Here is a 17,171-nt window from a genome sequence, read left to right as displayed (position 1 = left end):
TAATCTCTTCCTTAACCAGCAATGCTACCCCACCTCCTTTTCCTTTTATTCTATCCTTCCTGAATGTTGAATACCTCTGGATGTTGAGTTCCCAGCCCTGATCATCCTAGAGCCACGTCTCTGTAATCCCAATCACATCATATTTGTTAACATCTATTTGCACAGTTAATTCATCCACCTTATTACGGATACTCCTTGCATTGAGAGACAAAGCCTTCAGGCTTGTTTTTTTAACACCCTTTGTCCTTTTAGAATTTTGCTGTACAGTGGCCCTTTTTGTTCTTTGCCTTGGGTTTCTCTGCCCTCCACTTTTCCTCATCTCTTTTCTGTCTTTTGCTTTTGTCTCCTTTTTGTTCATAATCATCTGGGACAAAATGGATCTACCGGTCAGGAAATCATCATCATAGGCAGTCCCTCGGAATTGAGGAAGACTTGCTTCCACTCTTAGAATGAGTCCTTAGGTGGCTGAACAGTTCAATACGAGAACTACAGTCCCTGTCACAGGTGGGACAGGGAGTCGTTGAGGGTAAGGGTGGGTAGAACAGGTTTGTCGCACGCTCTTTCCGCTGCCTGCGCATGCAGTCAATTATGTCAATAGAGTCAATTATAAAAACAAGCGTAATCCTTCAAACTATGTTTATTCAGTTTAAATGATTGGAAAATCAGGAGGAGTGTGGATTAGGCCACCGGCCTCTGTGACTGATTGTTTGATCTGCTCTGCTGTCGATCGATCATGCCAGGAATGCCATCTCATAAAATTTATCTCCCATAACTTAGCAAATCTCAGATCTAAACTCGGGATTTTTGCGTCATCTTTCTGTTTGCTATTAATGAGCAACTTTATGGATTAAGTTTTAAGAAAGCAATGACTTTCTTTGTTTCATGACAGGATTCATTGGGCGGAAACAGCAGGACGATTATGATTGCTCACATCAGCCCTGCCAGTGCATCGTTTGAGGAGTCCAGGAACACCCTGATGTACGCTGACCGCGCGAAGAACATCAAAACTAGGGTATGAGAGAAGAACTATAAACTAAATCCGACTCTTTTAGCTGTGATACTGAAAGGTGCCAAAATATGTCCTCCTAGTTCCTGTTCTCACCAGTCTTTAGATAATAGCTCCAATGAGAGTAGTGTGGGTGAACACACTGTTTTTATTCAATCATTGTAGATGTCGCTAGCAAGACCAGCATTTATTGTCACTGAGAAAGTGATGGTGAGCCACCTTCTTCTTCAATACAACTGAGTGGCTTGCTGGGCCATTTCAGAGGGCAGTTAAGAGTCAATCACATTGCTTTGGGTCTGGAGTCACATATCAGCCAGACTGGGTAAGGACAGCAGATTTCCTTCCCTAAAGAGCATTAGTGAACCAGATTGTTTTTTTACATTTTTTGGCCAGCATTACTAATACTAGCTTTTGGTATCCATTTCAGTTTTATTTAATTCACTGAATTTAAATTTGCCAGCTGCTACGGTGGGATTTGAACTCATGTTTCCGGATTACTAGTCCAGGCCTCTGGATTACTAGTCCAGTAATATAACCACTATGCTACTATGTGGTGTGGGGGAGTGATCCGAGGCACCCTGTATTAGGAGTCTCAGTGCTTCAGAGTACTGGAATTGCTGTGTTTGTTATAGGCACATTTATCATTAGAGGTAACTCTGTAAAATAAATGGTGCATCAATACACACTCATCATCATAGGCAGTCCCTCAGAATCAAGGAAGACTTGCTTCCACTCCCAAAGTGAGTTCTTTGATGGCTGAACAGTTCGATACGAGAGCCACAGACCCTGTCACAGATGGGACAGACATTCGTCGAGGGAAGGGGTGGGTGGGGCTGGTTTGCCGCGCGCTCCTTCCGCTGCCTGCGCTTGACCTCTTCACGCTCTTTGTGTTGAGACTCGAAGACCTCAGTGCCCTCCCGGATGCACCTTCTCCACCTCGGGCGGTCTTCGTCCAGGGTCTCCCAGGTGTCAGTGGTAATGTCGCACTTTACCAGGGAGGCTTTGCGGGTGTCCTTATAACATTTCCACTGCCCATCTTTGGCTCGTTTACCATGAAGGAGCTCCGTATAAAGCATTTGCTTAGGGAGTCTCGTATCTGGCATGCGAACTATGTGGCCTGCCCAACGAAGCTGATCGAGTGTGGTCAGTGCTTCAATACTGGGGATGTTATACTCTGGGCCCTTGTTGTTGGGAGCAAAGCATTGCTTTAAACATTGGGGCTGCACTAAGATGCTCGGCTGTGCTTAACGGTGGACGTCACAACATCAGAGGGTGATGTTTTGATTTGAGTGAGATTTAAACACAGTTATACCTTTTCTTATCCTTCCCTTACAGAATGAGGGAGAACAGGGCAGAAAGTAGAAGGTGCATAGATGGGAGTCCAAGTTAAAACAGGACTGAATGATATAAAATTACCAGCTGCTATGAAGGAAGATGTTTGTACATTTACTTGTGCCTCTCAGCTGTTCTTATCATCAGAGGCTGCTTGAGAACAGAGTCCAAGAACCATGATATCTTGATGGGGAACATGCAGTTGGTCTGCACAGGGTGGATTCTATCCCCCACCCCGGCCTCGCCCCGATCATATTCCCCCCTCTGCTGAAGGCTTTTACAGTTTCCTGGGAATATGTTCCATTGATGCCTGCAGCCCTCTGTTAGATCACTCAAGTAGCCATTTTGCTTTGCGAGAGTAGAAGTGAGTATTGGCAGGCTATATGACTGCAGACGAATCACAACTAAGCACACCCATCGTCCACAGACACACTTTCAACAGAGATCACCAGATAGAGCTCAAGGCCGCAATTTCGCCTACTGAGGCAGGTCTGTGGCGGCTGACATCGGTGGCGGGGTCCCGACCCCGCTCCTGTCTATCCCGGCCTCCCGTACGACTTTTCCCTAATTGGGCTTGTAAAGCCCGCCCAGCGCGGTTCCCATCCAATTAAAAGGAAGCGGGTCTGATGACGACGTCATTTGATGACGCGTCATCAGCCAGTTTCCTTAAAGGGACCATGCTCAAATTTATTGCGACATTTGTGCTGTCAGTGTTCTACAGCATTGAGCTGCTGCAAACACTGACAAACACTGCACCAGAGGTGCAGGGCTGCACCCAGGATCTCCCATGGCTCCCTCCATCTGCTAATGGAGAGAGTCACAGCATGCAGGAAGGTCCTCTTCCCTTCCCATGGGCAGAAGAGACCTCTAGGAGACCAACGCAGCCTGGTTGCACATTACACAGGAGGACACAAGCAGGGATGTTGTCAGGAGGACCTGGCTGCAGTGGCGCAAACCTTTCAATGATCTCAGTAGATCACGAAACCTTATTGGCTCGATCTTGCGTCTCATCTGAAAGACGGCATTTCTGAGAGTGCAGCACTCACTCAATACTGCACTAAAGTGTAAGTCTAGATTATGCGCTCAAGTCACTGGGGTGGGACGAGCACAGAATATCAACCAGTTTATTTCAGAACACACACAGAGAGGCTTCTTTCCCATTTTAGTGGAGGCAAAAGAAATTTGAAGCTAAAACAGAAAATGTTGGAGGTTCACAGCCATGCCAACAGCATCTGAAGAAGAAAGATTAGGTAGCGTTGAGGTGACATAGCAATTGTTCACTACTAGTAGGCAGCATAACAGCAAATGGCATTATTGCCCAATTACAACATATTAGCTGGTACACATTGTTCTGCTCGATGACACATGTTGTTCTGCACAATGTGTTCCAGCTAATGTAATTTTTGTTGCAGATGCCAACCGAGCTGCTGTGTAGTTCCAGCCTGTTTCCAGTTGTGTTTCCTCTATATTTCATTTCGCAAGTTTCTAACGGGAGATTTATTACACTTCAGGTAAAGCGAAATCTGCTGAATATCTCGTACCACATAACCCAGTACACCAACATCATAGCCGATCTCAGGAAAGAGATTGAGCGGCTCAAATTGAAGATTGGTGGACAGGGACCAGAACAGAGAAAATCCGAAAAGGCCAATATAAGGGACATTCAAGGTATGTTGGGAAATATTAGAAGTTATGAGATTCTGTTTGAGCAAGAGTGTCCAAGATATAATCTTTGCGCCACTTGTGACTCCAAAATGCAATAAGCCAGCCCATGAAGACTAGGCAACTATTTATGTTAATATTGCTTAACTGTTGGTTTGTTTCAACTTTGTGGGACTGGAGATTTGGAAAGGCCTGTTCTTCGGATGTTGCTTCATGTGGATAAGAACAAAATCTGTTAATATCTGCTGAATCAGACTGGGCAAGTACATGGGAATATGAATTTAAATATTGGCCTGGAATTTGCGGTGGATAATAACAGTGAACGAACAGCGCTCCTCAATATTAAAATTACCCCTTTGAAACTGACCGCAACTTCAGGATGCACATCCTAACGCAGAAATCTTGAAGTTGTGGTCAGTCATGAATTGCTCCAACACTGGCTGCACTGTGCCCCCCCTGCCCCCGCCCCCAGCCGGCAATCATTGTAATCTGTCAAAACAGGGAAACTGCCAAAAATGTTAGCTCTTCCACGGTATTATCGCTGTTACATACCCCAGTAAAAGTTAGACCCTTTGGATTAGGTGTAACTGGGGTTCTAACTGCATATTGACAAATGTTATGGTGCTGAAAAACTAATTTCAGTGTTGTGTTGTGTCAAATTTATCCGTTTTAATAAAATTTAATTTTTAAGAAACTTAAAAAAATGTTTTTTTTTATAACGTCTGTTCATCTTTATTTCAGGTTTACCTTTTCCCCATGTGAGAGCCCCAATCTTTGTTTTGCTCTCTATAACAGTTTTGAAAAGTTAGAATCAACTCACTTCCTGTGAGAATTCTGCATTGTGATTGCCTTGTTGCTGTCACAGCAGCTTGTGTTAGGGATTCCCCATTATCTTGCGCTGATTTTAACTGCATGATGGAAAAGTCGAACTTCTCGCCACAGAGATCGCGAGAGCTTTATGGGAAGCTTATTTCAGGGTCGGCGGCAAACACCTTTGCTTCGTCACTGACCGCAAATTACAGACGACTATATTTGCCCTGTGACGCTCCATGGGACCAAAGGCCTACCAAGACAAAAGGAAGCAAGGTTTTGCACTGCACTTTATTTGTAATTAGGATCAGTGAGATTTGTCTAACAAAAAAAATTAAAACTTATTTGTAAAACATCTCCACCTGCAATCTCAAGGGGGGACGGGGTAGGGGTGGGGGAGGTGGGTGTTCTGGGGGGAGATTGACCGAAGCCCTGGGGAAATGGCTAAAAATGGCCATTGCCAAAGTAATGTTGGGGGATCGGGAGAATCCTTGGAAATACAACGCTATCTATTTATATATGCATAAACAATAGTTGCCATTTAGATGTTGCATTTTGTTACAGATATAAAACAATGTGTTAAAAAAGAGAGAAAGAAAGCCAGTCACTTCCTGCTGGTTTTTATGGTCTGGGCGAGGAGCCAGGGATTAACAAGCATGTGCCAATCTGCAAAGAAACAATGCCCTCTAATTGACCTCAGGATGTCCCAATTAGAGCAACTTGACCTTGTCAAGGAATAGTGAGCAACTGAATAATTGTGCATCATATTATAGAAACATAGAAAATAGGAGCAGTAGTAGGCCATTCGGCCTTTCGAGCCTGCACCGCCATTCAATATGATAATGGCTGATCCTCTATTGCAACACCATAATTCCTGCTTTTCCCCCATAGCCCTTGATGCCTTTTGTGTCTAGAAATCTATTTATCTCCTTCTTAAATATAGTCAGTGACTTGGCCTCCACAGCCTTCTGTCCTTATCCAATAGCTTATCCTCTAACTTACTATGAGCAACCACCACAGGAGCTCTGCTAGTGATATAATGTATGACTTCCATTGATGCGTGTCACACTTCCAATGTTAAAAATTTAATTACACAAAATATCTACCACGTTCTTTTGATTGGCTGACATTTCCCAGCCTGGAGTCACTTCAGTACTTACTTCACTGACTTGTGAGCACATCTTGCTGTTTCCGACTGTGATCTCTCTGCGTATAACTAATATACTGTATCCTGCAATGTCACAAGAGATTTGTTGGTATAAAAAATGAATTTATTGTTTATCAATAAAACATTTTGGGTTACTCTTATGATTATATTATACACACATCAATAACGTTCCAGCATCTACAACATTAAAAGATTTTTCATGTTTTGTTGCCAATATACTTGAATACCGACATCACTGCGCAGAATATTTTGTGGTCGGCTGGTTGATGATAAATGCAGAAACCCATCACTAAGCTTAAGTTTCTCCAAACCAAATACTGAGAAATCCACGCAGGTAGAGTTTCTGCTCACTGCAATGCTCCATCTCACCCTCAGTAAGCTCCCCGCTGGAGTGGAGCTAAACTACAGAACAAACAGGAAACTGTTCAACCTCCGCTGCCTCCAGGCCAGATCCAGGGTTGTCCCATCCTTTGTCACTGAATTACAGCACGCTTGCATCTGTGCACACTCGGAGGCCGAACTCCAGCCATCGTCACCACCTTCACCGAAACGTACAAGAGTATGGGCCTTACACTAAACATCCATAAGACAAAGGTCTTCTACCAAACTGCCCCCACTATGCAGCACTGCCCCCCCCCCCTCCCCTCCCACCCCTATTATCAAAATCCATGACGCGGCCTTGGACAACGTGGACCATTTTCCATACCTTGGAGGCCTACTGTCAACAAGGGCAGACGTTGATGACGAAGTCCAACAGTGTGCCAGTGCAGCCTTCGGTCGCCTGAGGAAGCGAGTGTTTGAAGACCAGGATCTCAAAACCCAGCACCAAGCTCATGGTCTACAGAGCAATAGTGCCTCAGAGACATGGACTATGTACAGCAGGCACCTCAAAGCACTGGAGAAGTACCACCAATGCTGCCTCTGCAAGATCCTGCAAAACCATTGGCAGGATAGGCGCACCAACGTCAGTGTTCTCGCTCAGGCCAACATCCCCTGCATCGAAGCACTGACCACCCTCTATGAACTCTGTTGGGCGGGCCACATCGTTCACACGCCCGATACGAGACTCCCAAAACAAGCGCTCTACTCGGAGCTCCGACACGGCCAGCGAGCCCAGGTGGGCAGAGGAAATGCTTCAAGGACATCTTCAAAGCCTCCTTGGAAAAAATGCAACATCCCCACCGACTGCTGGGAGTCCCTGGCCCAAGACCGCACAAAGTGGAGGAAAAGCATCTGGGAAGTGGCCAAACATCTCAAGTCTCTATGCCAAGAGCAAGCTGAAGCCAAGCGTAAACAGCGGAAGGAGCGCACAGCAATCCCCCCTGTTCCTTCAACCACCGTCTGCCCCACCTGTGACAGAGACTGTAGGTCCCATTGGACTCTTCAGTCACCTGAGAACACATTTTTAGTGTGGAAGCAAGTAATCCTCAACTCCGAGGGACTGCCTAAGAAGAAGAATTCCCACAGGGGCCCACCCCATTTACCTAATCTCAAGTGCCAAGGTTTAGAGACCCCCCAAGTGCACAGCGGTACTACTGGAGTTTAACTGGTACCAGGTAGGACCACCGTACATTGTGAGTCATAGGAGCATAGTAACAGGAGTAGGTAATTCAGCCCCTCGAGCCTGTTCTGCCATTCAGTGAGATCATGATTGATTTGTATCTTAACTCCATTTACCCGCCTTAAGCTCCATATCCCTTAATACTCATGGCTAGCAAAAATCCATTGCTCTCAGATTTAAAATTGTCCATTGAGCTAGCATCTACTGCTTTTTGTGGGAGAGAGCTCCACATTTTTACCATCCTTTGCATGAAGAAGTGTTTCCTAACTTCGCTCCTGAATGGCCTGGCTCTGATTTTAAGGTTATGTCCCCTTGTTCTTGTAACGTATTTGCTTCATGGGTTCTTTGCTTAAGCATTCATAGCAACACATTGCTATTAAGAACTAGTTAGTTTATCAACAAAGGTTTAGCAACCACACTACACATTACCAGTTCATCCACTAGGCTCACAACTGCATACCTCATCGTGGATCCCCTATACCCAACTGACTGGGGTTTTATTGAGTCTTGTGAACATCATGTTACTGGCTAAGCCACTCACAATTCAACAGCTCTACAACTATTTTAGAGGAAACTATAAATCAAGTGCCCCTCTTCAAAGGGACACTAAAACTGACATTAAACCAATTAAACTTTTTACATTATTGGATCAAATTAAAATTTGGTTGCCGGGGGTGCTGATGCACTCCAGTCCCTCCGGTGCCCACCTCTCGCGGAAGGCCGCGAGCGTACCGATGGACACTGCGTGCTCCATCTCCAGGGATACCCTGGCTCGAACGTAACCGCGGAAGAGAGGCAGGCAGTCGGGCTGAATGACCCTCTCGACCGCCCGCTGCCTGGACCGGTTAATGGCCACTTTGGCCATGCCCAGGAGCATGTCCTAAGAGGAGGCCTTCCGACCTGCCCGCTCCCCCCTCACAGAATGCCAAAGATCAGAAGCGTGGGACTGAAGTGCAACCAGAATTTAAGGAGCAGCCCTTTCAAATATTGGAACTCAGCAGCTCTACAAAACCTGTGTGCATATGCACAGGTGCATACATTACAGTCCTAGACGCCCCCACCAGTGGAAAAAAAAGTTTCTATCTCACCTATCAATTTCTTTCAAAATCCTAAAAATAAAACCTCAATCCTTAACCTTCTATATTCCAGGGACTACAAGCTTAGATTATGTAATCTCTCCTCATAGTTTAACCCCCAGAGCCCTGGTAACATTCTGATGAAACAAGGTCTTCCAAGGCCAATATATCCTTTCTGGGATGCGGTGTCCAGAACTGTACTCAGTACTCCAGACGTAGTGTAACCAGGGATTTGTATAGCTGTAGCAATGGCTTGTAGGGTTATCTGAAGCTAAAATAGATAAACCTTAGCATCCAGTGACAGGCCTACTTGCAGATCCTGTCTTTGAGTCAGATTGGCTGATCAGTTTTCAGCAGCGCCCTGGATTTGTGCAGGCTTGTTTGGCTCAGATATCAGATTAGCAGATCAGCCACAGTGCGTCAACTCCATCCCAATGACATTGCCCACTCGAGGTGAATAATTGTAACGTTATGTGACAGCAATTCAGTCACTTGCAGTACTTATAGAAAGAATCGGTGAATGTCCATATTTTTTTTAATTTGTTTGTGGGATGTGAGAGTTGATGGCAAGGCCAGTATTTATTGCCCATGCCTAATTGCCCTCTTGAACCGCGGCAGTCCGTGTGGTGAAGGTACTCCTTTGTCGCAGTTTGATACAACTGAGTGGCTTGCTAGGCCATTTAAGAGTCAACCACATTGCTGTGGGTCTGGAGTCAGATACAGGCAGACTGGGTAAGGACAGGAGATTTCCTTCCCTAAAGGACTTCAGCAAACCAGATGGGTTTTTACGACAATCTGGTAGTTTCATGGGGCCCAATTTTCCCCAACCCTTTTTTTCGGCGCACTTACCCTAAATGCGCCGACTTTGCGCGCTGGAAACGATGGCGAAAAAAAGGGGCCCCATCCTGCCCGCTCTGCCGAGTCTCCGATGTCCCAGCGCGGTGTAGATAGTGAAGTTGGGGGGGCGGAGCAACAGCCCATTGCAGAAAACACTGCCAGCAGCTGTGTGCATGCGCAGTGGAGTCTGCGCGCATGCCCCTCACCCTCCCGCAGGTCCTGATGCTCGCAGCCCCTATCCCCGGCCAAAGGGACGTCCCGATGTTCACCGCACCCTATCCCTGGCCGAAGGGATGCCCCGATGTTCGCCTGGTGAATGGGGAATATCCTGCAGTATTTATTCAGGGTCGCTCAGAGTTGTCAGAAACTGAATGAATCATAAACAATGTATAAAAGTTGGGAATTTGTGTAAAAGTTGGGAATTTGGTGAGTGGGAATTTGGTGCAGAGGGGAAGGAGGTTCTGCTTTTTTGGCTTCAATACTTGTAGTGGTTCATGTTATATATTTAAATATTTCATATAATCTACCTATAACTTAAGCTAGATCAAGTAATGAGTTAAAAAACTATAAACTAAGTTGATTAAATGTTGAAAGGTTGTTTCCCCTGGCTGAGATTATCCACTTTGGACCCAAGAAAGATAGATCAGAATAAATGGTGTGAAGCTCGGAACTGTGGTGCGTTAAATGTACTAACCAGCACCGATTTCTTAACTGCCCGCAATGTTTTTCAGAGCTGGCCACATACGCTGACCTAAGTCGATTTGGAGTAAGTTTTAGCTGGCCACAGTGGCATAAATGGCCAAAACTGGCGTAAGTGGCTGGGAATGCCCCCATTTGAAAAAAAAAACTCAACTAAAAAAAATCGTACCTAACTGAGTTACTCTGGAGCAAGTTTATTGGGGAAAATGGCGTTTTTTTTAACTTATTCCAGAAAAACCAACTTACTCAAAAAAAATTGGAGCAAGTAATGGCCAAAATTGGGCCCATGGTCACCATTACTGACACTAGCTGTTGATTCCAGATTTCTGTCAGGGATATATTGCTTGCAAGCTGGAAAATTGCAATATCAACATTTAAGATATTGGGTCTTGGCTGAGAAGAATTGCACTAAAATGAAATTTAGTTCTGGCAGATTTTCCAATCTAAATTGTTTGGCAAGGTTCAGTGGCAGCATATTGTTTTAAAAATTGTTTATATGCATATTGCACTAATGAAGTTGAATAAAGTAGTTTTTTTTAATAACAGTTCACAGCAGAGCAGATCTACTCCAGTAATATTCAATTTAAAACTCCGTTCCCTAGCCACCGACTCCATCCCTCTCCCTAGCAGCTGTCTGAGGCTGAACTACACTGTTCACAACCTTGACCCTGAAATGAGCTTCCGACCACAAATCCGCACCATAACTTAGAAACACCTATTTCCACCTCCGTAACATCACCCAACTCCACCATTGCCTCAGCTCATCTGCTGCTGAAGCCTTCATCCATGCCTTTGTTACCTCTAGACTTGACTATTCCAACACACTCCTGGCTGGCCTCCCACATTCATATCCTACATAAACTTGAGGTCATCCAAAACTCTGCTGTCCGTGTCTTAACTTGCACCAAGTCCCACTCACCCATCACCCCTGTGCTCGCTGACCTACAATGACTCTCGGTTAAAAACTCCTCGATTTTAAAATTTTCATCCTTATTTTCAAATCCCTCCTTAGCCTCATCTCTCCCTATCTCTGTAATCTCCTCCAGCCCCACAACCCCCCTGAGATATCTGCGCTCCTCTAATTCTGCCCTCTTGAGCATCTCTAATTCTAATCGCTCAACCATTGGTGGCCGTGCCTTCTGTTGCCTAGGCCCTAAGCTCTGGAATTCCTTGCCTAAACCTCTCTACCTCCCTTTCCTCTTTTAAGATGCTCCTTAAAACCTACCTCTTTGGCGAAGCTTCTGGTCATCTGCCCTAATTTTCCTTATGTGGCTCGGTGTCCAATTTTGTTTTACAAGGCTCCTGTGAAGCACCTTGGGACGTTTTACTATGTTAAAGGCGCTATATCAATACAAGTTGTTGTTGTTAATAAGCAGAAGGAAAAAAGATTTTACAACCAGCACTTTATTCCGTTTCCTACCCTTGTGTTGCAGTGGATTTTCACCTCTGGGCCTTGGGTTCAAATCCAGTGAGACATAAAAATCTGTGCTGGGCTGGCATGAAGTAAATTCAAACAGTCCAAGTTCAGTTCCTGTCATGAGCATAGACCCAGAACACAAGTTCTGGACTCAAGTCAACACTGAATTGGCAATCTCACTCAAAGGTGGCCTGTGTGGAAAATTAATATGTACACTGATAATGTTAGGAGTATTCTTCTGTGGGAGGTCGCTGGGGGAGAGTGAAAGGAGTATTATGCTACATCTGGCCCCAACAATACCTGGTGTGAGAACGCTTGCTGGACACCAGATGCACCAATGTGGAAAATTGTTTCATTACCCAGTGCTGAAATCCCTTCCCTTGATCAGTACAGAAATTCATTTGAGAAAAATTGAGGGCCGATTTTCCTCGACGGGCTCCAGGTGTGACCGACAGGCACAGCACACCAGAGGTGAGGGGAGGAGTTCTCCAGATTATCCTGGCCCAGGCCATTTGCTTGAGCCAGGTGTCCTCCTGGCATCGGACTGCCCCCTGGTGGGGCTTTGCATTGTGTTTTGGGGGGGGGGGTGGGTGTTGGGGTCATGAACAGGAGAGTAGTTGTAAGCATGAGCAGCCTACCAGCTGCACTGCTGGCTGCCAATACTGCGGCATTCTGGCCATTGCTGGAGATCCCCACCACCCTCCATTTGGGCACCTTACGGTTGTCCCAAGAAGAAAATGAGGTGGAAGGGCCGGGAGCCACATGAACACGCCAACCCTGGGCTTGCACCTGCTGTAGGCACAGACCCAGTTGCGATGATGCAGCAAATCCCAAGGCAGAGCAGTGGAGCAAAGACCTGGTCTAATGGGTCCCTATCACCTCTTTGCTAAACACAAACACAGTGAAAAGGAAAATCTGCCCCACGATTTTTAAAAAAAATGTATAAGGATTTTTCACTACTTATTAAAAAAAATTAATTGTATAGTATCTGTTTTGATGGAGAGAGGTTTATAGAATTGTACAGTACAGAAGGAGGCCATTCGGCCCATCGTGTCCATGTCAGCTCTTTCAAAGAGCTGCCCAATTAGTCCCACTGCCTGTTCTTTCCCCTTAGACCTGCAACTTTCTCCACTTCTAGCATTTATCCAATGCCCTTTAGAAAGTTACTTTTTAATCTTCTCCCATCGCCCTTTCAGGCCGCGCATTCCAGATCATCATAACTCGCTGCGTAAAAGAAAAATCCCCTCATCTCCCCTCTGGCTCTTATTATTAGAATGAATAAATGTGGGATTTCTGCGATCTAGAATCACAGCCCAAATAAATAACAAAAATAAGGTCGCAGTGTGAAAGGGGAAGCTTGAACAAGCCCATGATACTTTCTTCACTTGATGCCGTACCATGTGTTTCAGCTCTTCAATCCACTGCTATTCACATTGGGGTTGGATGGGGGATACAGTATGCTTGGGATAGATGCAAGAACTTTTGAAATATTACTTTAATTGGTAGAATTCACCTATCGGAAATTATTAACTCATTTTTATGGCATACACATGAAATGTAATTGTTGTATTTTTAGTCTAGATTTAAATGGAAAGTGACTGAAAGAGGCGAGACTATACCAGCTGGTTGGGGTGCAGTGGTTTGCAGCCTGGCCAATAGAACGATCCCTCATGGGACTGTAGCTGGAACATTAATATAAACAGTCAGGAGAATTCTGCAAAGAAAAGCAAATATACAACCAAGGAGCAAAATAATTAGCCATTTAAAAATTCCCATAATCGTTAAAAATGCCAGCCGGGGTCCTTTTGTCAGTGTGATTCTAGATTCAAGCTGGCTGACCCGACAACTCATTGAAGGTGAAGAATTCGCCCGAGTGAGGCTGACCATCATTCTCGTTAACCCTGTTGCTTGGCAGAGAATAGGCTGGTGACCAAGTGCCAGTGACCAGGGGTGGGGAGGTTTATTCCGTCTTTGCCAGTCTTCAAGACTGAAGAAGCGATAAAATGGATGATAACCAGTGAAAGAGTCTAATTGTGACAAAAAACTGGGAAAACTCCATTGGGAGAAATAGTCTTGTCTGTAAACTTGTTCACAGCGTTAATTTTGCAATGTACTTTCAGCTGAAGTCCAGCAGCATTCGGTGCAATACAACCGAGGGGAGATGGGCAGACTGAGGGAACAGTTGATGATTGCTTTCAGGCAACAAATGGAGATACGTCGCAGCCTCGTGGAGCTTGAAAATACCAACATGGAGCTTCACATTGACACCTCCAGACATTTACTAACCATAGCTGAGTGAGTTCCACAGACCTCTTAATAAGAGCACAAGGACTTGAACTGTATTGGTTGATTGAATGCAAAAGAACTGAACTTTGTAGGACATTAACAAATAATATGCTTGTTTGCCTGGTATGATTCAGTGATCTTGTATGTGCATGTGACATCGCAAAAAAAAAAATCACCTTATGTCATGCTGGCTTTCCCACAACCTGGGACCCCCTCCTTTTACTTCTGTAACATGTTGCCACTATTGGTGGGGCGTATGGGAGGACCAGTAGCAAAATGTACTTGTATTCCATTGCATCCGATACATTTTTTTGGGACACACACAATGTCAAGTGCTGGATGAAATCCGTGGTGTGGCGTTTGCATTCTTTGCATTGTCCACTTCGGAGTCCTGCATTCCAAGCAGCAACAACACCACCTTAAACCTGCACTCCCTCCACCACCGGTGCACCATGGCTACAGTGTGTACCATCTACAAGATGCACTGCAGCAACACACCAAGGCTTCTTCGTCATCACCTCCCAAACCCGTAACCTCTACCACCTAGAAGGACAAGGGCAGCAGGCGCATGGGAACACCACCACCTCCAAGTTCCCCTTCAAGTCACACACCATCCTGACTTGGAAATATATCGCCGTTCCTTCATCGTCGCTGGGTCAAAATCCTGGAATTCCCTCCCGAACAGCACTATGGGAGTTCCTTCACCACAAGGATTCAGCAGTTCAAGAAGGTGGCTCACCATCATCTTCTCAAGGGCAGTTCGGGATGGGCAATAAATGCTAGCCTTGCCAGCGACACCCACATCCCATGAACGGAGAAAAGTAAACTCCTGGTTATCAGAATTCAAGTGTCTATAATGCCTGGCTCTGAATCACCCAGCTTCACATAAGGTGCTTTTATTTATTTTTTTAGTTTCTTTTTGTAACTGTGTGACATTCGAGCTGCGTGAACAACTTGTGACTGTGACGAAGTTCCAGCCAAAAGCTCGGTTGCGTTTCAAACCCACGGAAAGCAACGTCTGTTGTTTGGGATAATTTTGCTGTCAGTGCTGAAGGTGAATTGAAAGTAGATAATTCCCACTGCAATGGAGGCATTGCTTGAGCTGCGTGGGAAGGCTATCTGGCAGGAAGGCAGTGTAAGCCACAGCAGCAGAATCCTCACCCTGCTGATTATGACTACGCAGTCTTTTTCAAGAGCACTGTTGCTACCTCTCTTCAGCTATTGCTGCCATTGCTTGCCTGATTATTTCACTGAATCTGTTCTTTTTTTAAACTGAAAATAGCAAATTGAGTTTTACCTGAAAATCAGCAGGAGCATCAGCTCCACTACATCCATTACCTTCAAGGTTAAATCTTTAAAGTTAAGAGGGGTGGAAATTTATCTTGGCGTAAGTACAAAAGGGGCGCGATCACACCGTCCACCTGTTAGTACTGCTTGACTTCAATGGAGCGGAATATCTAACGGGCAGCTGAAGCAATGCCTTCTGCGTTGTGTTACCGGCAAGATGAATTTCTATCCCAGTAAGTGCCAAGTATTCCATGGGATTCCTTTGCTCAAAGTCCCTGTGTTGAGCCGAAAACAAGTCTTTTTATCTGTATTATTGGGAATCAGCACATTGAAGAGACGTTTAATGGCGTCTGCCATCCAAGTCGCGTTTTGTATTTTAAATTTGCCCTCAGTCCCAGCCCAGTCCCTCTGCTCCTGACCTCCCACCAGTCCCTCTGCTCCTGACCTCCCACCAGTCCCTCTGCTCCTGACCTCCCATCAGTCCCTCTGCTCCTGACCTCCCACCAGTCCCTCTGCTCCTGACCTCCCATCAGTCCCTCTGCTCCTGACCTCCCATCAGTCCCTCTGCTCCTGACCTGCCTTCGGTCCCTCTGCTCCTGACCTGCCATCAATGGTAGAACTTTCACCATCTCACTGCTGCCCTCTGAATCTTCCTCCCTAAACCCCTTTGTCATTCTACATCTCCCCCCTCCTTCAAAAGTCTCCTTAAAACCTACCTCTGCCCACCTGTCCACTCCCCTTCCCCCCGCCCCTCAAATCCTGCTCAGGCACAACCTGCAACTGTGAAATACCTTGATGCATTTAGTTGAAGGCACTGTTTAAATGCATGTTGTTGCTGTTGAGTAATTGACATCCATAAACTTTTTTCCAAAATATATTAAATAAGGTAGAGCAAGTTGTGTATGATTCTCTTCGACATGGAACTTCAAATCAACCAACAAATGTATCTTAAAAAAAAACAAATGTTTTGCTTTCAGGTAGATTTGTGTTCAAAGTAAATGTCAGTATTTTTATTATAGATCATGGTCTTGTATAGCAAATTGAACTGGTAGATATGTGAAATGTACCATACATTGTTTGAGATGAACCTTGAAACATTCAGTTACAGTGAAACAAACCATAGAATTTATCTCAGAATGTTTGGATTGTTGCACAAAGTATCTGTAGGGACGAGTTGAAGATTGTAGGAGTGGAGGCTGGGTGATATCAGGAGAACTTTGCTCATCAGCGAAGTTTACAGTATAGTAAGTTTACAGTTTCATAATGGCAGTGCTGGCTCTTTCCTAGCTTTGCTCTCGCTATTCCCCTTCAAATATTGATCCTTCAAAAATGCCTCAACCACTCCCTGTGGCGTCATCAGTCATATATTGGGGAAGGACAACAAGAGGCATCCTTCACCCACACCTGAAATCGGCTTTAATCCCTTTGCGTATGCCTCGCGATCCCCGGCACTGATCCCCATGACCCCTGACCCAGGCTCCAACCCCCGACACATGACCCCTTCCCAATTCCTGACCCAGACCCCAACCCCCGACACATGACCCCTCCCTGACCCAAGCCCCAACCTCGACACATGACCCCTTCCCGACCCCTGACCCAGGACCCAACCCCCGACACATGACCCCTTCCTGACCTCTGACAGGCCCCAACTGCTGACACATGCCCCCTTCCCGACCCCTGACCCAGGCCCCAACCCCCGACATGACCCCCATCCCGATCCCTAACTCAGGCCCCAACCCCCGACACATGACCCCCCTTCCCGACCACTGACCCAGGCCCCAACCCCTTACACATGACCCCTTCCCGACTCCTGACCCAAGCCTCAACCCCCAACACATGACCCCTGACTCAGGCCCCAATCCCCGACCCCCAATAATGCTGACCTGAGGGCTGCTGCAATGCTGGCAGTGACTCCTCCTCACCACTAGTAAACTCCTCCTCACCTGCGGGCTCCTCATGCTTCGCCGACAGTATTGAAGTGAGGACTGAGGCCCAATATCTGGAGACCCTTGATCCTTACCTAAGGTCAA

General features: G+C 45.8%; 1 protein-coding gene across 1 annotated transcript in view; it reads left to right on the top strand.

Moving 5' to 3' along the window:
* The window catches only part of LOC139281626 (kinesin-like protein KIF19), a 198,148-nt gene that overhangs the window by 91,330 nt on the left and 89,647 nt on the right, over nt 1-17,171 (top strand). Inside the window, exons 10-12 of the mRNA XM_070901771.1 lie at nt 890-1,012; nt 3,850-4,006; nt 13,689-13,863. Of these exons, the coding sequence (XP_070757872.1) occupies nt 890-1,012; nt 3,850-4,006; nt 13,689-13,863 (455 nt within the window). The remainder of the gene's footprint in view (nt 1-889; nt 1,013-3,849; nt 4,007-13,688; nt 13,864-17,171) is intronic.

The sequence above is a fragment of the Pristiophorus japonicus genome, chromosome 15 (genome assembly GCF_044704955.1).
Source record: "Pristiophorus japonicus isolate sPriJap1 chromosome 15, sPriJap1.hap1, whole genome shotgun sequence".
NCBI lineage: Eukaryota > Metazoa > Chordata > Chondrichthyes > Pristiophoridae > Pristiophorus > Pristiophorus japonicus.
The sequence above is the reverse complement of the archived record's forward strand: the minus strand, read 5'-3'. Positions and strand labels throughout refer to the sequence as shown.